General features: G+C 39.4%; 1 protein-coding gene across 4 annotated transcripts; it reads right to left on the reverse strand.

The window, feature by feature from the left end:
• Positions 1-548: 548 nt before the first annotated feature.
• LOC117556698 (phosphatidate phosphatase LPIN1-like) lies at positions 549-20609 on the reverse strand. 4 transcript variants are annotated; one of them, XM_034232183.1, is made up of 24 exons: positions 20443-20609; positions 18020-18214; positions 16453-16548; positions 13611-13707; positions 13309-13525; positions 11631-11705; positions 11360-11458; positions 11033-11141; positions 10399-10627; positions 9887-10039; positions 9691-9784; positions 9012-9226; positions 8649-8742; positions 8156-8225; positions 7516-7602; positions 6615-6707; positions 6054-6118; positions 5820-5958; positions 4990-5138; positions 4702-4788; positions 4319-4471; positions 3925-4039; positions 3673-3776; positions 549-3554 (listed from the first exon to the last, which is right to left on the reverse strand). In XM_034232183.1, the coding sequence occupies exons 2-24, from the start codon at positions 18209-18211 to the stop codon at positions 3386-3388; spliced, it is 2901 nt and encodes a 966-aa protein (XP_034088074.1). In that variant the 5' UTR covers positions 18212-18214; positions 20443-20609; the 3' UTR covers positions 549-3385. The 4 variants fall into 4 exon arrangements, with proteins under 4 accessions (XP_034088074.1, XP_034088073.1, XP_034088075.1 ...); XM_034232182.1 differs by having other exon boundaries at positions 18020-18220; XM_034232184.1 differs by lacking the exon at positions 11631-11705 and having other exon boundaries at positions 18020-18220.
• Between the last annotated feature and the right edge of the window lie 6510 nt (positions 20610-27119).

Here is a 27119-nt window from a genome sequence, read left to right on the forward strand (position 1 = left end):
AGATGTTTTAGTGAGAAGTTGATCACTACGTAGTACGTGATAGAAGTTTTCAAAACCGTTTATGGTGTCCAGTACTTCCAGTCCAACGCCGACTGCATGCACAGCGTTAGATAATCAGGCCTTCAAAATAAATGTTTTGACTTTTTTTCAAAAAGAATTGTCTTCACTCATACATCTGCGACCCACTCGAAACGGGTCCGCGACCCGCTTTTGGGTTGCGACCCACCAGTTGAGAACCACTGTTCTAAAGTGATCAGAATGGAATTGTTGTTATGTCTTATTAAATTAACCTGGTAAATTGTATTAACATGAATTCAAGATCACTCATTACTAAGGATTAGTATTCCTAGGTAGTAATACCACGGTTTAAACATGCTTCATTACATATACTTTTATATTTGTTCTGCAATATGTGCAACACTTCAATAAAAAAAACATGCTTCCTTAAAAGAAAAGCTTTGCACATGAACAAAAGCTTTGTCAACAAAGTCATCACAAGTGAAACGTACTTAATATGCAGAACTGTTAAAAGGAAGTGAAACACAGTGTAGCAATCACCTTTGAGTTTATTGAAAAATGTGTCCACTGTACAGATTTATTCAAACTATGTTATCGATAGTAGCTTGCACGCTGCTTCACGGTGCCCTGAACATAATCTTTACACGGGAAAGCAAACCGGATCGACATCCAAGTCAACACAGAGACAGATATCTGGTCAAGAGTTCATACGATCTTTCACAGAAAGAATCAGGTGAAAATCATCAAAACAGATGATTTACTTAAAAAAAAATGGGAAGAGCATTGTGTTCATTAAGAGGAAAAATCAATTCTTACTTCCATATGAAATTGTACAGTAAGTATATCTCTGTGCTTGAATTAAAGGCATGACGATTTTACGATTATCAAATTAAATGACCTCACACGGATCAGAGTGATTGTTTGGCTTAAATAATCACAAGTTATCGTGTCTGTGAATGTTTGACATACTTATAACAATAACAGGGCATATACTTCCCTATAAAAATCTGGTGACAATCATCATAACATCCACATAAATTCACATCTTTGAATCACAACAGCATGCATCCTCTGTGTCTTTTCTCTGGTACAACTTACACTGGATTCCCAAAAGGCATTTGAACATCAAACATCTTAGATGAAAGGTCATTAGTTTCTCTTGTTGTCGATCCCAGCACAGCATTAGACATATCTATCCTATGCACCAAGATTATATAGCAGTATAACAGACAATCAATCCTAGTTCAGTCTTCTGTCATTTTGATTTCATTTCTTTTTTTCAATATAGGACACATTACTATCTGACTACAAATTAAATGATGAAATTGTTATTGAAATCTGGTGAATTGCTTTAAATCTGGAGAGTTGTAGCATATTCTATCCTTACAAGAAGATGTAAGACATTCAGAGCTGCTTTTAACTACCTAATATTTACGTTTTAATACAAACGGAGACTTTTCGGGGGTTGAAAGTATCTTCATTATGCTACACAAAGTACAAGTTTGGCTGTCATCCCTCTTGATACCCATGATGCATTAGATGAATTGACAAATAACACATGATTACCAGCTGACATGACACCCGAAAGGAGACAAGAAAGTCGCCTATTGTCCTTCCTAAAATACTGCATGTTGTTCTCTTGCTGAAGTGGTCACATGATGAAACTGCCCCCTCTCAGTGCAACGAGAGGTGGCTGGTTTAAAAACAGATTCATAATAAAACATACAATAGCTGTGAGTACTAAATGAGAACCAGTAACAAAGTATATTAGACAATAAATCAGCTCTCAAAAGTTTAGCAGAGCTTAAATATTCACTTCATATGTTCACATAAAATAATGTTATTCATGTTACAGTGGTTTCCCCCATTTTAAGTTAGACATGTGGTAAAAATAAACGCATCCATTTTGAATAAATCCAATACAATAAGTGTTATTTGATCAACGGACGGCAACATAAACACATGATTACAAATGAAAAGAAAATGACTGAAATAAATGTGTCGAGTCAAACCTCAACCATTTCACCATGCGTTTCTCCTTTACAGATAAGTGCTCCACATAACAAGTATGCTGTTCTGTGCATTAACAACTTCACAAAACTTAAAATCAGCAGTCATTGCATTGATGAGCATTAGTTATTATAATAACATACACTCTGAGTTATGTATAGACTACATTCTAGTATATCACCTGTGTTAACTTGCACATATAAAAACAGACATAAAGTACACACATAGGTATTTTGCATTGACCTGCATTGAGTATTGAAGTTAGAACATTTTTCACAGTAGCACGGTCCACACACACATTTATCTGGACCTACAAAAGTGTTCGGCACACAAGGGAATACTGGAAACACTTTCTGTGCTGTTTTTGCATGTACTGGATGTTTTCACTGTAATGTATTGTGGTATTTCTGAAGTCAAGTGTCCTGTATTTTTTGTAGTTGAGGTCAGAAAAGATAACTACAGTCACTATACTAGACCAGGTAAAACTGCAACCAGGTGTCTGTTTACTATTTGGTAAATATATTGCATGATGGGTAAAAAAAGCCACTGTTCATTAAAAGATTAAAATGAGTAATGCACCAACAGGCTGAATTGTATATGTCATTTATATTTTGTTAACACTTTTGGAGGCTTCTTGTTTAAAATCTCTGTTTGGTTACAGCAACATTTCTGCAAAAGTAGTTGCCTATTTAATTAACAAAGCGCCATTCTTATTACTTAATATTTCAGGGGATAAAAGTAGGGATGACTCGATATTGATACTAGAATATACAAGCCATTTGGTGAAAGATAACGATATCTATCATCATTGTCACCCATAGTATTGTGGCAGCTTGTTTTAACCTCCAGTGTGAATTAATAGTAGTATGGGATGAAGTAGAGAATGGGAACCAGCATTATGTACTTGTGCTCTGCAATGTAATGCAATGGAATGCATTTACATGATTTACTTTTGTGTGCTGCTTGCGTGTGTCTATGAGTCAGTGCACCTTCATATTTTTAATACGTGAGTCTGTGTTGTGCACTTATCTGGGAAAATAATCAGTTAAATACCCCCTAGCAGCTAGCAACTGAAATTCATCGAGGATTTTTTTTATGTTATTGAAAATGACCCCTTAGGTTTTCTTGTGTTGTCACTGTTGAATGATGGCAAGGTGGATTGTTTATGTTGGATATAGAAATCACAATAACTGACTTGAATCAGTAGTTACCTATCTTCTAAGTCTTTGATCCTTGAAGAAGCCATGAAGCTTGATTCATTCATCAGGAACAGCTCTTGGATAAGTGCTTCATTTCCTGTGGACATGAGCTACACAATGAACCCTGAAACCACTGACCACAGCGTGAAGGGGGTTCCTCAGCTTGCCTCAAGGGGCTGTGGCTCTTCACCTTGCTCGTCAGTGCCTTCAGGAAGTTCTTTGTTCCAGTAGCACTGGTCGAAGGTGTCAGAGCGGAGAAGGTCTGCTCCCTCATTTGGAGCTAGGAGCGGAAAGTCATGATCGACCATCTCGCACAGACGCACATAACTGAGAGGGAGAGACACAGACGATTCCAACCTTTAACCAGACAGTCAAACATCTGTACATGTGTGTCCATAGTCAGATCATATGATGGAAATCAAGTGAAACAAAGAGCATAGCTTACGAGGAGATATTGGTTTTGGCATGCTCCTGTATCAGCTCCCCCTTGGGATTGACAGTGAAAATCCTGTTCAGAGGAACGCCCACCTCCTTATAGGAATACACATCCTGAAATCACAAAGCATCACTACCAAGGGTAAGTGTTGGCAACAAATTGTGACAATTCTGAAATATTTTATTTTATATAATGCATAGAAATAATTACTATTACAAATGATTCCCTTTGAATAAAGAGCAGAAAAGTGAACCCTCTCACCGTAGCTCTGTTTCCAAAAGCAGCGTAGAAAGGCTCAGTGTTGGGGTAGAACAGTTGCTTTATGTCTGAGAGACACTCAATCTTAAACTTCTCTGGTTTCTTCTCAATCACCTCCCTACACAATATGACAGTAAACACATTTTACACAAACGATGTGTTAGCCAATAGATGAAGAAGACTGAGTGAAATGCATGAAAAACCCTAAAGTTCTAGTTACAATATGTGCACATGACGGTTTGTGCGTATATATATATATACATGCTGCTGGTGAAAAACAATCTTTTTAAATACAAAATTATAGTTACTATTATTCATTGCTGAGGCTATTTTTGTATGGCTCAAGCCCATATGAATCCTGATTGCTAAATGTTTGTACATGTGGTGTGTGTCTGACCTGTGCAAAGCAGAGAAAAGGCTGCTGGGGCTGAGCAGCACCGGGCCCATAGGCAGCATGGTTCCCCTCTCATTGACCCAGTGCAGGTAGCCTCGTGTCATGTCAGCCATACCAATGGCCCTCGCCGAACAGAACATGAATTTATATCCATTCCTGTGACAGAGAGAGAGACAAAGACACACATTTACCAATTTCAACAGTTGTGTATTCAGGTTTAAAAAGGATTCACTACTAAGATGCTATTATATGTCTGTTAAAGCAAAAATAACTAAACACATATATCAGATATTTGTAATGTAGAAGCTTACATTTGTATTGTAAAATGTCCTTAGCTTAACAACATCACTATGTAAGCAGTGTGGAGATTGTAAAGCAGCACTCACTGGCTGACTTTGTGGTAGAACCGAGCGATACCCTGGTGGGTCCAGTCTTTACCTAGAGTAGGGAGGATGTGACCCAGCGTGTCTGACCTACAGAGAGGCAACGTCACAACATTAATACAGATACACTTCTTTACTGCAAGTAGAGACACATCACCGACACTAAATCTGTGTAAAGCCTGACATCTAGTGGTGAAAAGTTTAAACTGAACTTCCTTCTGTCACAGGCTGCTTTGTTAATTTCCTATTGGATTATAACAACGACAGGGAGACAGTCTTGCTTTCCATTACCTGGTGATGGTTCCATCTATATCGGAGATAACTATCTTGTCATCCCAGCTCCACAGATAGATTGTGCCATGGCAGCGACATGTGCCCTGATACTGAGTGGTCACACTGAACACCACTTCATTGGCTCCCTCTTTCAGCTGCAGGCTAGCCTGTAAACACACACACACACACACACACACACACACACACACACACACACACACACACACACACACACACACACACACACACACACACACACACACACACACACACACACACACACACACACACACACACACACACACACACACACACACACACACACACACACACACACACACACACACACACACACACACACATTATTACACAAAGAGGCAAGCAATGACACATTAAAATTAAGAAAGTTAATTTGATATACAGTGTTAAGCTTGTTATATAGTGTAGATAGGAAACACATGCAATGACACAAAAATCATCAGGAATTCTGATTCAATTTCTTTAAACAAAATATTAGAATACCATTTTTCATTTTAAGATACAATAAATCTGAGTCTGAGATTATGGGCTTTCCCTCAGACCATTTGTTTCCCCATTCACTGAGCCTCCGATTAAACTGTTTGGAGCCCCATGGGATAGAGAGTGTAACCCAAAAAGCAACATGTTTTCACTCTTTTTAAAAAACATTTTAAGTTTGATGTTTGGTATGTAAGCGTAGGTAATGTATGTACTTTGTACACATTCATGCCATATAGTGCAATATGTAATAAGTCACTACAGAGCTTTAGAGCGTGTGTGCATACTTTATCCACAGTAAGGTTAATAAAACCAACTGTAGTAATGCATACCAGCTGCTCTGAGTTGAGCCGAAGAGTCTTCTTGTAAAAGACGCTGCCAGGACTCATGAGGGGCTCCGGCTGGCAGGATCCTGATGCCTGATTGGACGATCTGTTGTCTTCATCACTAGAGGATGACTCATCCTTTGTGCTGAAGACAAACAATTGTAATGAGAATATGAAAACTGATGAGAATGAAACGTTGTAAGAGACATGTTGTTTTTATGCTAAAAAAGGGTCTGTCACCTGTTCATTGAGGGCATGGTGAGTGAGCTCTCTCCACTGTCTCCCCCCCCATCCGTCACTGATTCCTGAAGTGCAGAAAGGTCAAAGGTCACTTAATCGCCTGAAATATTGTTGCTTTTGTTGAGGAACAAACATGGCCCCCAACATTTCCATTTGTCCCTTTCCCTCCACTGACTAGATTTACTGTGTAGATAATAAAGGCTTACAACCACTAAAAATGTGTGTAGTTCCAGTAATCCAAAATTCGATTGACAGATAGCAAATAAGCTTGACTCGGACAAGATACGTCTCAGGATAGTTTGTTTGACTCTTTACTTCAGCAAAAAGGTATCAAATACAAACACATATTTTCGCAGGTCAAAAAATATGTTGCTCTGTGCTTCTTTCTCCTTCTCACACACACACAATCACCAGCAGCTGCCGTCGTCTATGCCGTCAATTTCACATGGCTGGTTCGAATAAATGATATGATAGCACTAACAACAGAGGATTCTAATATTCAAATATATCAAACTATACATTTTAACATATGGCTCCTACAATGTGGATCCTGGAACTTACTGATTTGGAGTCGCTGTTCCGGCTCCTCCATGAGAACCACCAGCGTCCTCCTTTCTTTGGCATCTTCTCCTTCATGATGTTCTCCACTGAGGCCTGAAGAAAACCATGCATATACAACTCAAAACTGACTGGAAATGTAACTCAAAACTGACAGAAATAATGGAATCAAAGTGAAGCAGGAACTACAGGTACACTCATAAATACATGAACAGATAGCTCACAAGAAAATAATAAAGCAACACATTGCAAACGACAATGAACTGCAACTAAATCACCAAATAAAGGCAGTTACAGGTGGGAATTCAAAGGCACATAAACAAAGGAGGCAAAGTAAAGAGAGATGTCTGAAGATTGTGCCCGGATAGCAGTGGGGAAAAGTGCCACAAGACACAGGAGACAGACGGACAGACAGACCAACAGACGGACAGACCGACAGACGGACAGACCGACCGACCGACAGACAGACAGACAGACCGACGGACAGACCGACAGACAGACAGACCGACGGACAGACCGACAGACAGAACGACAGACGGACAGACGGACAGACAGACAGACAGACAGACAGACAGACCTACCGACAGACAGACAGATCGACAGACAGACAAACCGACAGGACAGACAGACCGACGGACAGACGGACCGACAGACAGACCGACGGACAGACCGACAGACAGACCGACAGACAGACCGACGGACAGACCGACAGACAGACCGACAGACAGACAGATCGACAGACAGACCGACAGACAGACGGACGGACGGACGGACGGACAGACAGACAGACCTACCGACAGACAGACAGATCGACAGACAGACAGACCGACAGACAGACAGATAGACAGACACACACACACACACATACACATGCCCTGACCAACTCCCAAGAAAAGTATCATACAGGTTGGGAAGGACTGGAGCCAAAAAGACCAGGGAGGCAGTATGAGAAGAGGCCAAAAGCAGAAAACACGTAACTCAAACACCAACACTTAGCACACAGAAAAATCGGATGAATGATGGAAGGGAAATAAAAGTGTAAATAAAAGAAAAAAATAAGGAGGGGGATAAAGACATTACATTATTATTGTGTTAGAAAAACAGTAAGATTTAAAGGCAAATGTCACTTTTGTTAGCGCTCCTCTGTGTGTTTATAAAAAGCCGATTCCAATTATATCATAGGGAATATCCATCAAAAAGTTCTCTTTATCCAACACAGTAAGTGTAAATAATCAATTTGTTTCATAAAAGGAAGCCTGGACACTGGCAAAAGACAACACTGAAGTGACACATCAGATAGGGAAAATGTATAATTATTATTTGCTAAATGATGTAAGTGTAGAGTAAAAAGTGATGCAGGGTCGCAGAACACTTACACCACACCATCTAACAATATAACAATGATGTAATCAAAGAAAAATATTTTAAAACAATTATGACTAAGCTGTATAACTTTACACTGAAAGACAATTATGTTGCAACTCCTAATGGTTAATTTCAATCCTACAATATACAAGTATTGTGTCTGACTGTGGTGGTCTTACCTGGGGCAGTGGTTTCTGATAAACCTGCATGGCCAGCATGACAGGAGCTGCTGTGTTCCAGTTGTAGTACCTAAAAGCAATGGCCGAGAGCTATAAGTGGTCTTTAAAAACTCAAATTTATATCTGACAAAAACAGGTGTCATATTTATTTCTAAATGAGGGATTATTACCCTAATTAGCTTTCTTGATGAACGTTTATGAGATGCCAGTGAGCCGATTGAGGTAACTTTGGCTAGAGGGAGACTTACTATTTCTCCAGGTTTCTAGTATGTGTGCTAAGTTATGCTAACCAGCTGCTAGCAATAACTTCATATCTAAGGTATATACATTAAAGATTGCATAGATCCTCTTTGAACCTTCAGGAAAGAAAGCCAATATGCACATCTCACAAAAAGCCCAACTATTCATTTGGAAGCTCAATTTGTAGAGCAGCATAGGGCAGACAAAATGTGTATTAACCTTCCATAATGAATATATTGGTAGTGGTACATACTTGTTTCCTATCTTGACAACCAGGTTGGGGTCATCGATAAGAGAAGGGTTTTCCGAAAACTGCTTGTAGGAAATTGCTCTCTCCTGGAACTGATCTGTGACATAAAGCACACACACACACACACACACACACACACACACACACACACACACACACACACACACACACACACACACACACACACACACACACACACACACACACACACACACACACACACACACACACACACACACACACACACACACACACACACACACACACACACACACACGTGTTTAAAAACAAAGAACAGGGAAATAAGTTTAAATTGAACTAAGTGTTTGTCCTTTGTCCTTCCCTCTTGCACATTCCTTGTCCTACCTCTTGTGATCTCTCTGTTGTCAGTGAGTCCTCCACACAAAGAGATGGAAACATGAGGCAGGTCCCCTATGTGGTCGGACAAACTGTCAACACCGCTGTCCATCCCACTGCTGCCCATCCCACTGCTGCCCTCTGAGTGGGGGGACTGATTTGCGCTCCGTACTCCCATCATCATCAACTCAGAGTCGCCTCTCATGGAGCTGCTGCCACCGTCACTGAGGAGAGAGAAATACATACGCTCTCAAACAGATACATCTGTAACATCTGGTGTTGTGATCATGACTGCATCTTGGGCCATAAAAGAAATATGTTTGACAATATTTCATAATGTCTCTAAATGTAGCACATGAGGTAGATCGGCATATTTGAAATACAGTAACAAATAACTAGATATTAAGAACTTGCCTGATCATGCACTTTGGGGTTGTACCCAAATGGTTATGGCTGCTTTGTTTGGATAAAAGTGTCAGCTAGATAAATGTAATGCTGTGGTGGTTAGCTATTGCCATAAATCCTTATAAAATATTGAACAAGTTATTGATTACATTTGTAAAGCAGGACAAAGAATCCTGCCTAGGAATTCAGTGGGTGTATTACCAAACATAAGTAAGTTATTTTACTGCTATCAAAGCTATCTGCACATGAAATGTTCGGTGCATGATTATGTTTGTTACTGAACCTTTTAGGGAAGTAGAGAGCAGCTACTTCAGGCTGCAGCTCTGTGATGTCATCCAGGTAAATGCCATCAGCGCCAAGGTGTTGGCTTCTTTTTTCTAATAAAATACAAAATTACACATCACCATCAGCATGATAATGAAGCATATAGAAATGTTTAAGTACAAGAAAATCCTTTGTACTGTTTGAGATACTGGTACCTTTCCTCTTTGATGGTGAATCAGTTGATCTGATGGGACTTTCTCCAGCCCCACCTTCTTCAAGATGATCAATGAGAATCCTGGGAGACACTGAGCCGGCTGATAAACCCTCAATCTCCGCACAAGACTGCCCAACATTTTCCACCTCTCCAACTACAGGAAAGAAAAAGAAAGTGAAAAGCTTGTATAAAACAAGCTCATGGGTCACTGATACATAAGGTTCATTTGAGAACTGTCCACAAGGATTTGGGAAATTCTACAATCCTTTTCTCATTTGATTCATTCAGAAGTGACATTTGCAAAAAAAAACAGTAACTTAAAAAAGTAAAACACCACTGGAGGTCAGTAAAGGGCCACTTTTTCAAGACTGACAGAGAGGTTTAAAGTATTTAATAAAGGTTTTTAAAGGTAGCTAGATAATACCATTTACCTAATTATGGATTAGTTTAAACTGTAATGTTCTAGGCTTGCAGATAATACCATTCTGTCTTCCAGATTATGACCATGCTCACCTCCAGGCCTGTCCACAGTCGCCATAGTTAGTTCGGCCCTGACTCCACTTTTGCTTTCTTCGGTGTCCTTGTCCTCACTGTGAGCAGCAGACTCCCCTGGCTGGGGAGCGTAGAGAATGAGGGAGGGGGGTCCCGTGTCAAGGATGGTTCTAAAATGAGTGCTGGAAGACACCGGGATGGAGACCACTGGGGGAGGGTGCTGCTTCTGGTGGTCAGTCAGGAAGGCCGGCTATGAAAGAAAGAGAAAGGGGTGACTTTACACTCTTTTTATGTGTGTGTGCTCAAGTATGTTCTGTTTTTATATTTACTTATCTCCATTATTACATTTTGGGAACCTAATATATGTTTTCTCTTTTAAGATGAGAAGGTTAATCCCACTCTCATGTGTTACTGAAGCCAGCAGACTGTTAGCTTATGAAGACATTTTGGGAGAAACAGCTGAAATGATTCTGTCTAAAGGTAAAACAAAAGACTTACAAGCACCTTTAAAGCACACTAATAAATTACACGATATCTCGTTTGTTAAATCCGTACTTTACAAAAACAAAGGCATGTAGTAACATTTTTATGAAATCAATGAGCTTTGAGAATACCCCATGGCTTATAGCCTTGCGAGTCCTGAAGTATTTTTTACCTGGGCAGCTTGCGGCAGCTCCCCCCACGTCCACAAAATCTCAGGGTTTTTCTGATTGGTTAGCTCTGAGTCGCTCTTCGGTGTTGATGACCTAGAATCGTCGAGGCCACTGGAAAAGTAGATTAACACCAGTTTGTACCCCGTAGTTTAACAGATATACCATCTTTAAAATATATATTACATTTTAGAATACTAAGATTAAGTAAAGCAGAAATTATAATTACAATTATTTAAATACGTTTTACTTCCTGCAAACATTAAGCTTTACATCCATTCGTGAATAATTGTATTAGCAGCATTCAGAGAGCGGAACATTGAAGGTGATACCTAACGTGGGGGGGGAAGTGAGAGGTCTCCTGAGGACAAGAGATGGACAGACCACAGGCTGAAGGGATGGAGAGCGTCTCCACCGTCTTGATCCCATGACTGCAGAAAGATAAAAACACAGAAAGAAGACAGTACATTTTAATTATTATCAAACTGAAAACATTGAGGATGCTTTGTAGAAATGTGACCCGAATGAAATAAAAGGAAGGGAAAAAAAGTTAGACAAAATAAGAAGATAAGTTAATCATCAAGTGTAGTGAGTAAGTAATACCTCTGTGAACGGATCCAGTCAGTGCTGGGGTGTGTGAGCGTGTTGGCTATAGACCCCTGATCACCGTACACAGGTCTGAACACAAACACACACACATGCATTGAGATGACATTCTTATGCAAACACGCATGTCAAAGCCTGTGCACACACCATACTATAAAAACACAGTGTAAGTGCAAGTCCAAATAAAGTCAAACAGGGGATTTGCTTATGCTCATAAAAATGTCATGAAACGTTTGTTTGAGCAAAACCAAACAGAGTACAGTATGAGGCATCACATGAGGTAAACACACATTCTTTCATCTCCTCAATGGTTTCTAGAGAGCTCCTGCCCTAGTGGTGACCTTCTTTAAAAAAAAATATTTATTTCAAAGACACACAAAGCACTGTGGGAACAGGAAGAATCCCGGGAGCGCAACCCACAAACTGAGCTGGCTTTCAAAGGTTTCACACACATACATAAACTCTAACATGTGCACACATGCAGACACACCCATTCATTGCATCTCCCTCAACTGTTCTTAAGAGTTTTATTTGAGAAATTGGAATGATTTTACAGAATTTAGAAAGATCGGAAGAGGCTCGGAAAACATAATTCTCAATTGTCTTTGATAATTTCTAAGGAAATATTTGGTATCTCTTTTTTCCCCATTGTCTGAGGTGGGTTGGTCTCACTTGGAGAAAGAAGATTTCACATACTTGCCCCAATAAGGATTTAGTCATATTTTAATCAGAATTCAATAACAGTTTTTTAGGTCACTATAGATCAAATCTGAACAAACCACGCAACCCAGTGAAGAAGTATGGCTACGCTTTCGAGTGTTAAATTGTCCAAAGATGTTCCTTTTTCAACTTTAATTGTTGCTCTTTAACAATAAGCATTGCTATTTTGAGAAGGCTAATCTTTGTAACAAGTACAATTCTAAGATGCTTATTGTCAGCAGGTGTTTTATCTACCATATTCACATATCAGTTTACCATGTTAGCATACTGACCTTTGAAAATAAGCACAACACACACATATAGCTGAATCTGGAAGCCATTGTTATTGCAGGCACCAATATTTTGTTACAAACCTGGATCTGATGATGGCGCTAGATCACCAAAGTCATTACAGCTCATCCTTAAGGGGGCATGATTGTTGTTGTTGAATACCATGGCATCAATCCAAAAGCTGTGGAGATAATTACAGACTAACCCAAAGAGGGGGACACTGCCATCTACATTTATTTTACTATATTTATTTGTTTGCCTGTCCTTGTTTGTCTACCCTCCCTCATACTGTAAAGCGTCTTTGAGTTGTGAAAAGCGCTATATAAATAAAATGTATTATTATTATTATTACATTGCTATATATGGAAACATTCCAATTTCTTCTGTTTCATGCGCTGAAATGCACATGCCCTCTTTTAAATTGCTGGAAAACCCACTCACACTCATTCATGCATGAAACACATAACAACACAGTCTTTATGCTTAACACAACTATTGGCAGTGGTTCATCTACTTAACAACCATCATTGTGAATGTTGAGAAGAGCCCATTGAGGTTGTTTACTACAGCAATGGAACAGAGTGACTGTTGTTTTAATAACTCCTCTCTCAAACATTAACAGCTAAATTGTTCAAACTGAAACACACAATCCAACAACATATCATTTACACACACATACACACACCTGCCGTCACCCTCTCTCTCCTCGTCAGAGCTCAGGTCAATAGTAAACATGTCCTGGTCCTCAGAGAACTCTTCATCACTCTCCTCTCTCCTCCCTCCTCCTCCACCTGCCTCTGGTCGTGCCTTCTTCCTCCTCTTCCTTCTCTTCTTTATCATCCCCCCATCACTTTGCAGCATTCCCAGGCTCTGGACAGGAAGTGAACCGCAGGGGATGGTGTCTATGCCATGTGAGAGAGTGCAATGAAAACTGTTAGCACATACGCATTTACACAAATTACCAAATGTATTTTTAAGAGGGCCTACCATGGTGACGGAAAGTGCCCCTCCCCAGCTGGGACTCCATTAACTCTGCACCAGTCGACACGATGGGTGAGGTCGCAAGGTAGGATGGGACTATTTCCTGTAAACACAGAAACATGACATGATAATATGAGGTAATCTATAGTGTAAACATCCATAATTCCCTTCAAACTCTGATTTAAATCAACTATATTTTATTTAAAACAAAGGGAATTTGGAGTGAAATCATTGGGAAGAAGGTAGAAGATATAGTGGGGTAGAAGATAAAGAGTATGCTCTATAGCTGTAGTAAGCAGCAGGGGTGTTTTGAGCTACTAACAATGAATATGCTAACCATTTCAAGCAGGTATAATGTTTACCATCATTTGTTTACCATCTATGCAATTGATGTTCACCAGCAACGATGTTGTCACATTAAAACACAATAGTCTGTTTGTGCACAATTTCTATGTAAGCCATGATATATCCATGTAATGTTTGTTGAGATATTTTTTTTGATATACTTTATTAATCCCCGTGGGGAAATTGTTTCTCTGCATTTGACCCATCCTGTGTTAGGAGCAGTGTGCTGCCATTTTGAACGGCACCCGGGGACATTTTATCACCGGGGGGAGATATTAAGAACAGAGTGGTGGGACAACCGACACATAACGCCATTATTGGAACCGTGCAACTATCTTTAAAACAAATCCAAATGCATATTATTTATACCACAAAAACATACGTATTGTGGAATTGAAGTCTTACTGTTTAATTAAACAGATCCCCCACCGATACAAATCCACATCATCTGGTTTGATGTTGAGGTTGAGCTCAGATTAGTTACATCTCATAGAGACAGAGAGCCAAATAGTAACAGGGAAAGATAAAGAGATGATATGGTCTGCAGACTGACACATGTCTTGCAGTTCACGTGTCATGACACAGTCCAACACAGTCAAAGTCAATGTGAGGGTGAGTAAAGGAACAGTGGTCAGGATGTGCAATATGCCAGGTCACAACTCATCTATTCAGAGCAATATATGCTGGGAACATACACAATCTTGCAGGATGGGACATGTAAGAATTCGGTTTTGTATATCTTTGGAGACAAATGCATCTACCAAAACAGCTTTGTGCACAGCAGAACTAATGAAATCAAACACCTTTAATCGTCTTTTTTCACCTGAAAAGGATTTCAACTCAATAAAATCAAGGTTCATTACAACATGTGGATTGTATTACCACAGGTATTCAGAGATCCTGATGTTCTAGCCTGATGATTACATCTTCCTGGAACATTTGGTAAATGTTTCCCTTGCAGGATCTTATTGCCATACACAAGCCCTAACAAGTCCTCCAATTTAGTAAAGAGCAAGTTGGATAGAAGACTCCCAGGAGACTTGGCTTGATGCCAAATAGTTGCCGTATAAATGCAGTGAATCTTTTTCCATTCATAAAAGTGAGATATATCAAAAACACTGATGGAAGATAATAAATGTAAAACTGAAACTGACAATCATCAAGCTGCTATATCTGACTGAAAAGTGTTTCATTCCTTGCATGTTTATCTGTGCTTTAATACTCTACATTACATGTTGTATGTGCGGTTTGTCCTGTTCCTATTTCACACTCTCTGTGTGCCGAACCGCCTCGTCTGTCTGGCACTCAGATCAGTGACCGGCAGTTTCAGAGTGCAGTCTCAGTGCAACAGACTGTACAGAGGTGAATTTGCCCGAGTTATAAATAGACCCCTGGTTTTCCACTTTCCAGAGGAAATGTTGGGTCAAGGCGAGATTATGCCCAAACAGTGGGATATAGATGGCCAAAGAGACAGACATTCAATTAAAAGTACTTTATTTTCCCATAAAGGACGAAGGAATTCAAATATTCTTGCAGGACCCCCTCTTTAGAGCACCCATGTCAGACCAAAGTAATCCCTCAGATCAGGTTTGAGTTCTTCTCAGAATAATTCTGGGGAACATTGCCAGCTCCCATCATGCTCACCACTCATTCTTGTTTCCTTCAGACGAGTGAAATAACAACATCCACTGCTCTGTGTGAAATATCTTCCTCCCCAGTATCTGTTTATGCTGTCTGTCTGTCCTGATGGTTTATTTCCAGGGAACTAAAGTCATGCATGCAGACAGGATGCAACACAGGGACAGATCTTCATATTTCTGCTGGTGGAGTCTTTCTCCGCTTTTGTACAAAACAGAATCTCAGATCAGCAGATCGTTGTCCGGAAATTCTAAAATAGATGAATGTCTGTTCACATTATTTTGTGTTTCCATATATATTATATTTTTGTGGTACTATAACACATTTTTCCATTTAATTTTTGTTCTTTTCTTGAAATGCCTTTCATCCACTTAGTACATTGTTATTTGCACTGTATGAGTGAGACTTATGATCTTATTATAGCCTTTCTGCAATTTAATTTGTGGAGTACTGTGTGTTATCAAGGCCAAGACACTCTAGGGTTCATACAATTGGTATCTTTAGGACAATTCTGTTTTGCTTATTTATGGCCAAACATCACATTGCATAATGACGACAGATCAGTCACTATTTAAATACTTTTACGTCTCCATTAGCAGCTGCCCGCACAACTCAGTCTCATGTTTCATTTCAGACTACAGTAAAGAAGGGGCACGGTTGTGCCCCCTCTGGGCGTGTCTGTGCAGAAAACTATAGATCTAGATCTGATACTGACAACACTATGTTGTGTATTTGCAGATTCACCAGTAAGTGGTGCTTCTAAGCTTCTTAGCTTCTAAGACCTTCATGTCAGTACGTTATGTTCCATCCTATATTTGTGTGTGTTTACTGACTCATAGAAACGACTCTGTCAATCATCACTTACCATCGTGTTTTCAGTTTCTTTGACAAAGAAGGCCTCTCCATTCTCTCCCAGCTTCATGTGCAAACTCACCGGCTCTCCGTTAATTTCGATGTCAACCTGCAGGAGAGAATCATGATGTTTAAGCATGTCTAAAACCCTTTTATCATGAATAAATCCTTTATTTGTGATATTGTGTTAACATTTAGTAAGTGAACGTTTTGTAAATGAATATCCGTGTTATCTTACAGATAGCATGTGTTTGTGTGAAATCCGTCACTTTTAACTTTCCAATAGCAATACTCAGACCGTAGAATGTCATCAGAATTTTGCTGCAACGTTTTTACCAAATGAAAATGTCTGAACACTGATTAAAACTTATGTTATGACCTTCTGTCCTCACAACTTTTTCCGCCTTTGCTTCAAAACTGTAGTCAGGATCAGTAGCGTGGCGTGGGGAAAAATGTAGGGGAAGCCCATTTTTTGGGTCGGGGGGTGGTCAATAACGTAACCAGATGAGTGATTACAGCGCCCGGTATCATTTTACACACATTTGTATCACACAGATGCAGGACTTGCACACGCCTGTTATCTAACCGACAGGTCCGCACGCACTCTCCAGCTGAAACTCTCTCCTTATTAATTTAAGCATTTTACTTATTAATGTATGCAGACAATCACACAATCTATGTGATTTTTGGATTTACCGTGCCTCTCAATTGCCCGTGACAGGTTGGCAAGGTCGATGAATCCTGAAGTTGCCCAAGGATTGTTCAGGGAGCACGAATCCTTGTCAAAAAGAAGACATGGCCAGCAAATTAGACGCTGAAGTTTAGCGCTTCCAGTTAGCCACTCCGTGCGGACATAATTGTCCTCATTGAACATCCGATTCTCTCCCTTTTTCCTCTGTGTACACACAGCTCGAGTGCGGGCATTGGCCTGTCATCTGATTTAATTTTTAGTTGCTGCTGTAGCGGAAGTTTAGTAAAGTTATGTTTGATTAAGTACGCCAAATCTCCACCCTCCATAATGCTTCATTTGCTTGATCATTTCTAACGGCGGTGATGACAGTTACAGTATTAAAACTGATGTTGATGTGATTTGATTGGATGGCAGTGTCCAATCAAATCGCCAGCCGCCAGCCGCCTCTGAAGGGAAGCAAGAGGCGGCTAGCTTCCCTTGGCATGGCCCTGACCAATCACAGGTTGGCAGGGGCATCACGTGGGCCTCATCTGATTGGTCAATCCCTCCATTTTTTTTCACCAAGGGAAGCTAGATTCGGCTGGCCTCCTCTCGCAACAGTGAGTGCAATCTACTGTTTCACCATAACATCTAGAGGGGCGCTGTTTGTTTCACTCTTTGTAAAATACTCAATGAGAATGGGGGAGAGCCGGGCCGGCAGCAACACACAGCAAAGGAGAATTATCGAAACAAAACAAAGTGTTTTTATTTATTTATTTAAATTATAACTACAATCCGAAAAAACAGTGGAAGCCTGGCTTCCCTTGGCCTCCGGGAGAAAACGCCACTGGTCAGGATACAAGTGTGACTAACGAGAAAGTGTGATGTAGGCAGCACCCTGTAATCTCACCAGTTTCTCACTGGACCGCAGCACACCCATCTTGCCGAAGCGGACGTGGAAGGGGGAGCACTTCAGGGTGCCATCGGGCTGCCGGACCACGATGACATCTATACATCCTGACAGGGTTGCAGGGTTGAGTCCCCTGTAAAGCTCCTTGACCTGCACAAACACCTGACCCGCCAACTGACCCACATAGTTCATGGTCTGTAGCTGGAGACAGGCAGGAATACAAGAGAGAGAAATGTATGGTTAATTACTTTCTCACAAAAAATGTTGTACTTCTTTGTTCATGAAACCTTAATTGTAAGGCCTTTAACGTATGCACATGATAGTGCATGGACCTATTAGCTGTAGGAGTTTGACAGATGGGATGTTTTATGTAACCACAAGGTCTCCCTGCCACATTGAAAAACATTATTGATCCACTAAGTCCAATTACTGCCTGCATAAGCCAGCCAACTTTGCAATCTCTTCTGGAACCATAAACAATGACAGCATACTGGTGACGTAGCTGAGTATGGGGTTTGTTTGTGGTTTTGACTGGTGTTGGTATGTTGGTGCATGGATTTGACACATCACGAATAACAAAGCCTGAAAAAATTACCTGAACAAAGAAAGACTTTAAGTGTATTTAAAAGAAAAAGGTCATGTCTAACTAAATTGTATGTACAGCAGCTAATGGTCCTTTTGGGGGTTAACATCTTTTCATAGAGTACAATGCACAATGATGAGATAAAGAGACAGAGTAGACACAACCATTAAGAAAGAGAGAGGTAGAAGAGAATGGGAAAAAAGACAGGGGGAGAGAGCCATAAATAAGTAAGTGAGAGTTAAGAAAAGGGAAGCAGAGGAAGAAGGGAGACTGGGGGAAATGGATAATGTTAGCTTATTTTAACAGGAAATTGGGGGGAGATATAGAAACAAAAACAAAAATGTCATCACTGTCTTATCTGTGTAACAAACTGCCCTTCAAAATCTCCACCCGACACCTGCGTGTGCTTACTCGTCACAAAACACACACACATTAAGTGCAAGCCAAAGTGACAGATGGCTCAATATTTTTGGCAGACCATGTGAGAACATCATGTAACGAGTTTGGTTTGTTTACATTGAAGAAAAGTGAGACACTCAACTATGACTTGTTTTGATCAGCCTGTGATAATAAAAACTATTTTATTAAACAAATGAATACACTGTGTTCAGACTGAGTTTCATTGTACCTCTGCTTGAATCAAATGAAATATGTCCTTGAGATCAAGAAATATATCTTCTAACTCAAATGTAATGTTGCTTTTCCTAGGGACAATTTCTCTAAACTGGCACTGTTTCTGGACAAGTATTTTAATGCTTTGAAATTAAAAAGAAAAGTTACCCGAATGGCTTGACACGTACAAATATGACTGTTATTTTTGTTTGTCATTCGAGTGAAATGACCCTTTAATCTCCTAGTGTGCTTGTTGCTCAATAACTGGGAGTGGGACTGTTTGACCATTAATACATAATTGTTTGACCCCATGGTATTTATTTTATTTCTCTCACAATCACACTCGAACATACACTCATTCATGGACATACCACAAACCTGATATCACTGTCAACATTGACCACGTGCACATACCCACACACACAACCACACGCATACGCATGTATACACACACACACACACACACACACACACACACACACACACACACACACACACACATATAACCAAAGCCTCTCCCACTTTTCCAGGAAAACTTTTCGTATTAGCCAATCACAATGCTTCCTTATTATATAACAGCCAATCACGAGACAACTCGTAAGTCATTCAACGTAATGTAGTGCGATTTCTGTATTAATTATTATTGCAGTAAAATAAATGCTGTTTTATCTGGGGCGATTAGGAAACAACAACAAGGTTATTCTTTATTTTTTTCAATATAATCCTCCAATGTCACTCTCACTGCAGCAGCACAGATAATGAGATCAGCACATATAAACAGAGAGGGATTTACAGACAGATTATGATAAATATTCAATTAGCCTATCAATTTAATGCGACTGAAGCAGCAGGCAAACACTGGGATTACAAGCCAATGGCTACAAGAACAATCAGAGATCATTTAAAAATATATATTTCTACTCATGTATAACCATATCGTCTATAAATAGGGAAATGTGACATGAACGCGCCTACGCTGAGGCTGAACACATGTGGTTCATGAAGCGATAGTCATGCGTGGCCTGGGAGCAAACATGTAAACATCTGCACACGGGGTGAGGCTCTGCTCCGGAGCTTCATTCAAACACTCGCACACTGTAAATACTGCAAACCCTTCATTTAACCGACTAGGAAAAAAACACTGAATGCATAGTAAACAATGATGCGTTTTAATTTCCTAACGCCACGTTACTGTACAGTGCAGTGAAGCATACAGTAGCCTACTTACATTATTTATTGATCTCGCTCTTCACTTCGAAATCTTTCCGCCATCCAATTGTTCGACCAAAACGTGCTCTGCAGGGTTAATCCGTTACATGATAGCCTGCAGATTCATTATTGTCTGTAAAGGCTTTCCTCACATTTGATCTTGACTCTGCTCGAGGCTGCTATGCTTTTTAACCGCAGTTAAAAACAGTCCTCCCACATGTACAGGGGCTGCACGAACAGAGCGATCTGATTGGCTGAGCCGGTGCTGATGTCACAGCACCGGCTCAGCCAATTAGACTGAATATTTCCCCTAATATGTATTATCACAGTAAGATTTACTATGGCTATAGTGTCTTGGTAGTGTTGTTGATGTTCTATGATGTATTTAACCCTGCGTTAATATTTGTTTTCTATTATTTTAACTTGTTTTACGTTTAACTTATAATGAATGGCTTTATTACTGAACAGAAAGTCTACCATAACCCTTTATTATTAGGTTGGCCTCACAAGTTCTATAAGAAATTATATTCTCTATCGTTTTCATGTGCACAACACACAATAAATAACATGTAAAAACCAAGTACAAATGAAAACATACACCATATAAAGTAGGCCTATATTAAAAGTTTGCATAAGACACAATGTTAGGAGCCACATAGTTGGCTAAATTCTAAAAAAGCACTTGCAGAAAATTATATGTAAGTGTTTGGCATATATTTCTTCCTATGTATAACCGATAAAAGACCACAGTTAGAACAAATCTTGTTCTTATTCTAAAGAAATACAAGTCAAGTATTTGGGGCAGATGAGACAAGAATAGCAGTGACATTAGGAAGACTTGAGGGCATGTGTAGTTGTCTCAGTTTTCAAAATGTAAATCTACCCACCTTTATCCCAAATTATCCAGATGCTACATTGTACCCCCATCTACTGTATGTGGAATAACATGGTTTCAGTAAGTTTGATTTGAGCCACAATTAAAATATTAGATACAAAAAAATTGTTTTGGCAGTTATGTCGTGTTTGCTTTCTTGCATTCAATTCAATTCAATTCAAAACCTTTATTTATCCAGGTAAAATCCCATTGAGATCAATGATCTATTTTTCAAGGGAGACCTGCAGCAGTAGGTTCCACAAGAAGACATAAAAACATAAACAACAGAACAACAAAGGACATCATACAGCAAAATGTACAGGGATTACAATTTACATATTTAACCACATGTACAGGTACCAACAGCATCTGATTTTGTAGCATCCAACCGAGCTTTAAAAACATGTAGTGGTACGAGCTTGGTAATTTTCCATTCTTTTTGCAGACTGTTCCATGTTAGTGGAGCTGCACATCTAAAAGCTTTCTTCCCTAAGACAGTCCTAGCACTTGGCACATTTAATAAAACCACAGCATGCGATCTCAGGCAATAAGTACTTCCAATTAGCAGAGAGATCAGGGAGCAGATATAAGATGGTAGTTTATCCAACATGGCTTTGTAAATGAAAAAGTACCAGTGACTGAGCCTCCGTAAGTGATGGCATAACCGCCTTATGCCTTTAGCTAAGAAGATTGATACAACGCACCTGAAATGAGAGTAAGACTGATCTTATTATATAACTCATGGCAAGAGGGCTCAAATTGTCAAGTTATTCCTATCAGAGAGACATTTAAATGTTATTTGGCACATAATGCATCTACTTATAGCAAATAATAACAATGTAGTGTTATAGTGAAATGTATAATAGAATAGTACTGTATACAATACTATTCTATTATACATTTCACTATAACACTACAATACTATAGTAAAAAGCCAACAGTCATTAGTGTATGGCCTCCCTATGCCAGCTGATTACAAATGTCAGAGTTACAGACTAAGAGAAGCCTGAGAAGAATATATAGCCTTTACTAGAGTACTGCTGGTATATGTACTCGTACATATATAAATATGCCCTTTACTGAAATAGACACAGTCACTGTAATACAGAAACAGAAAGACATGAAGATCTGTGTGACATCAGTATGGTGCCAAGAGGCAAACCAGACTTAATTAAATGTATAAAATAATATGAAAATGTTCACCTACAAATAGGTTCAAGGTTCTTTATTTCAAGGTATCATGCTGAAAAAACTAACAATGCTCTTGAGCATAGTCTGTGCACGGAAAGCCTTTTATCAGTGTATCCCTTTAGCTTTATTTAATGCATGGCTTCAAACCAAAAGTCCATCAGAATTACTTTCAAATCAAGGATTTCTTCTGTATAGATTATATAGACACACAAAATGAATAAAATGACTCTAGAACTTGAACAAAATGTGTGTCAATATTATATTAAAGTAAAGGCGGCTGTGGCTCAGTGGATAGAGTGCTGGACTTTGAATCAGGGTGTACCAAGTTCGAGTCCCACTGCATGTCGTCGTGTCCCTCGGCAAGACACTTCACCCCAAGCTGCTCCTGTGTGGATTGTCCACAGTACTGAATGTATGTAAGTCACTTTGGATAAAAGCGTTTAACAAATTATATGTAAAGTGTTATTCTTAATTGTTGTTATGCATTCATGACTTCTCTGATCAGATTATAGTACAGTTATGTAAGGTGCTAAGAGTCGAGCCAGGACAAAGTTCCAGCTTTAGACAAACAAACACAACAGTTTGTCTCCCCGGTACAGTCTCACAGTGTCCACTCTGCTGTTTCTCAATCATTCTGAGAGCCAACCAAACCAGTTACAAGCAAATACAACTTCTCCCGCTTCTCTTTGTTATTATTGTAATTCTTAGAGAGTTGTTATTCAACACATTTACACACACACACACACACAACACACACACACACACACACACACACACACACACACACACACACCACACACACACACACACACACACACACACACACACACACACACACACACACACACACAAATTAGGGCTACATAGTAACTTTCTCGACATGTAAGAGCAGAAGGCAACATTTATTTCGAGGAATGTGAGAGAATGGTTTTAGTGTGTGTGTGTGTGTGTGTGTGTGTGTGTGTGTGTGTGTGCGTGTGTGTACATTTGCACTGCGTAACTGTTGATCATGTGATGTGACTATTCGCTTTAGCGTTGCTCATGAACTCAAACACACACACACATATACACGCACGCACGCACACACACACACACACACACACACACACACACACACACACACACACACACACACACACATACACACATACACACACACACACACACACACACACACACACACACACACACACACCACTCCCCCTATGCTAGCCAGAGAGGGAACAAGGACACACGTGTTGGGTTTTCTAAGAACTGAGTCATTCATCCGGGAGTAACAGAAAGCCAACTAGAGGGGGAGAGGGGGGGGGGGGGGGGGGGGGGGGAGAGGGGGACACATTCAGAGAATATGGAGATAGGCGAGTGGGCTAGAGAAAGAATTTGCAGGAATGTCAATATTTGTGTGGTTGTGTGACAAAGACGGAAAGTTCAGGTGTGACAGAGGAACTGGTTACTTAATTGATTTACAGAGGTTACGTAAACACAGTAATAACTATACAAAGTCATCTTTTAATTTGTATCGTCTAAGGTCAATTATGATAGACTGGAGTTAGATGAGGAGATGGTTTCTAGCTTATTTTGTTGTATGGTATGGTTAGCTTGTATTAGCACAAGGACTGGAGATAGGTGGATAGCTTGCTTTCTCATTTCAATGACCAGTGACAAAGTCAACCTAACAGCACCTCTTAAACTCACTAATTAACATAATGTTTCGTTTGTTTAATCCATACAAAAAACAAAGTTTGTCTAGCTGTTTCCCCTTGTTTTCATATTTCATGCTAAGCTAAATAGCTCTGGCTGAAGCTACTCAGTTCACCTACAGGTGTCAATATTCTCATGTGACAAGATCATTTCTATAATAATTATTATAGTTATATAGTATAGTATAATTAAAGAGCTTTTATTTTAACAGGGCTATCATTGAATCAAACAGAAGCATATTCAAGAAATTACATTGTAAACACTGATAAACGCTTTGGGTAATTTCAGGAATTTCCTTCATTAGAACTCATTTGGTTGTTTGTTTAGGGATAGGTTAGTATTTGCTCTCTGCATACATGCATGTGTAACCGCGGCTGCGCACACGGCCTAAAGTTTAGCTGTTCTACTGATCAAATTAGCCCTTTAACTCAAATTGATCTAACAGCAAAAACTCCACAGATTCAATTTAAAGAGACACGATATAGTTGGCAGTCAACAAAAAGGTTCAAGACAAGGATTTACTCCCAAGAGTATGACATTTATTATCAATATCAGACAAATTTAAAAACAATACTTTAACCAGTAAAAAAGAACAACAATTTATTATGAATTCATCTACTATGCTATTTAAAATGGTATCCAGCGTATAAAAACCGACTAAATGAGCGCAGACAGTTACTGTTGGGAGGGGGAAGCAAGCAGGTCAAATCTAAATATTACTCACCGCCACTCACATATGAAGGGCCGTGTAGGCCAAAATTCAAACTCACCTCGCACACACACTACTGAAAACATCTGGCCTTGCATACACACTACTGGAATACTCTCACATTCACTACTGAACACCTCACACACACACTACTGAAAACATCTGGCCTTGCACACACACTACTGAAATACTCTCACATTCACTATTGAACACCTCACACACACACTACTGAAAATTAAGCCTCACACATATTACTGAAAATGAACAACACACAACGCAACGGAAAATTAACCTCACGCACACACTACTGAAAACCTCTGGCCGTGCACACACACTACTGAAATACTCTCACATTCACTACTGAACACCTCACACACACTACTGAAAACATCTGGCTTGCACACATACTACTGAAATACTCTCACATTCACTACTGAACACCTCACCACACACACTACTGAAAACATCTGGCCTTGCACACATACTACTGAAATACTCTCACACACACACGCTACTGAAAATGAACGTCATACACACACTATTGAAATCCTCTCACATTCATTACTGAACACCTCGCACACACACACTACTGAAAATTAACCTCACACACACACACTCCGGAAAAACATTTTACTGAAAGGTTCTCAGTAGGGAATCTGCATGTGTTTCACCTATGTGTGTGTGAGGGGATTCTTGCTGTAACGGAAGTCATTATAATGTAACGGAAAGTCATTCTAATGTAACGGAAGTCATCTGCTCGTGGTCTCTTTGGTAGCCCCGTTAGCTTCATTAGCTCCAGGCTGCTACTCGGACGTGTTTGTTGTGTTGGTGCCTGGTGGAGTATTCTTCATTGAAATATCGCACTTATCTTATGGCTCTGCGGTTCAAACAGACCGTCCATGAATGCAGTTTATTCGGTAAGTGAAATTCAAGCACTTTATTACTTACTTGTCTTTTTATTCAGCTAACAAGCGAGACGAAGCTACATCTGTGCTAACGATGCTATCCGTAGCATACAAGTTAAACATAATAGAGAAGTGTAAAACATTAAGAAGGATTATACTGTAAAACATAAGGCTTCTCGGTGAGTTGGTAACAATAAGGTCATGCTTGTACATTAGTTAGTTTGCTAGTAGTTAGGTAACTGTATGCATTGTTATTGTTAATTTAAAATAGCTATGCTCGACGATGCAGACAGCTAGCGTCACATTAGTGTTGAAGAGCAGAGTACTGTATGAGATTAACCCATAGATTAACCTCACTATAAGATCTGTGTATCTGAAAAATATGAATCTCACATTTCCAGTTGGTTCCAGAAATAACGTTGACGTAGATATTGCAATATGGTTTGTTGAGCTGGAGTTGATTATTGAAGCTTACTGGTTAACGTTCATCATATTAAACGAACGAACCCAAACGTTGTTGTTTTTATTAATATTATTACCAATACTTACTTAGCATTTTATTATCATTACACTGGAGAAACCGACTTATTGTGGCAGCAGAACGTGAACATGTAACTTAATGCCTGCATTTGAGGACGAAAAATAGCTCCGTCAATGCTTTAGGGACAAGGAAATGATTTGTTTAAATATTAGATATGACGTTATGTGTGCTTCTGTGACAATGAAGCTTATTCATTGCATTACATTTGTTGAAGATGTTTGTCTTTTACCCTTACGTGTGTGTTACAAATGAATGTGAATATGGCATCGGACAAATATTTAAATTGACTGTCTCATGAAAAACGATTCTAAAATAAAAAGGACCCCAACTATACAATAATGCACAATCCAACTGATAAGATACAGTAAGGGCTGTGATATCCAGCACTTTTTTTAAGGATAACAAAAAGATTATCACATGACATTTGCATGTAAAAAAAAGTCTGTGACCAACACATTGTTACTTTACATATATATATATATATATATATATATATATATATATATATATATGTTTGTTTAAAGTTTCCAGGTGATGCAGACAGACCACGAGAGACAGACCTATTCCTAACATCAGTGAACTTCAGCATGGACTCAAAGGTACAAAGACTCCTTTCATACTGTACAAAGAATCGAGAAACGTTCTGGTTTAAATAGATAAAGTAACAACTATAATCAGCTTTCATATTTCAATGTATTTAAGGCAATTATTATTTTACATTGTGAGAATTGCTACCATTTGTCTTTACATATTGTCTGTAAAAGACGTGGTAAAA

Source organism: Gymnodraco acuticeps, unplaced genomic scaffold (genome assembly GCF_902827175.1).
Source record: "Gymnodraco acuticeps unplaced genomic scaffold, fGymAcu1.1, whole genome shotgun sequence".
NCBI classification, from domain to species: domain Eukaryota; kingdom Metazoa; phylum Chordata; class Actinopteri; order Perciformes; family Bathydraconidae; genus Gymnodraco; species Gymnodraco acuticeps.

What these genes read in the sequence shown, in the direction of transcription:
- LOC117556698 (XM_034232183.1), bottom strand. Translation starts at nt 18,211, where the DNA reads ATGAACTATGTGGGTCAGTTGGCGGGTCAGGTGTTTGTGCAGGTCAAG. An exon ending in AAGAAACTGAAAACACGATG is followed by an intron (nt 13,708 to 16,452) that starts GTAAGTGATGAT and finishes CTGTGTTTACAG; the next exon opens with GAAATAGTCCCATCCTACCT. An exon ending in GCCAAAACCAATATCTCCTC is followed by an intron (nt 3,555 to 3,672) that starts GTAAGCTATGCT and finishes TCTCCCTCTCAG; the next exon opens with TTATGTGCGTCTGTGCGAGA.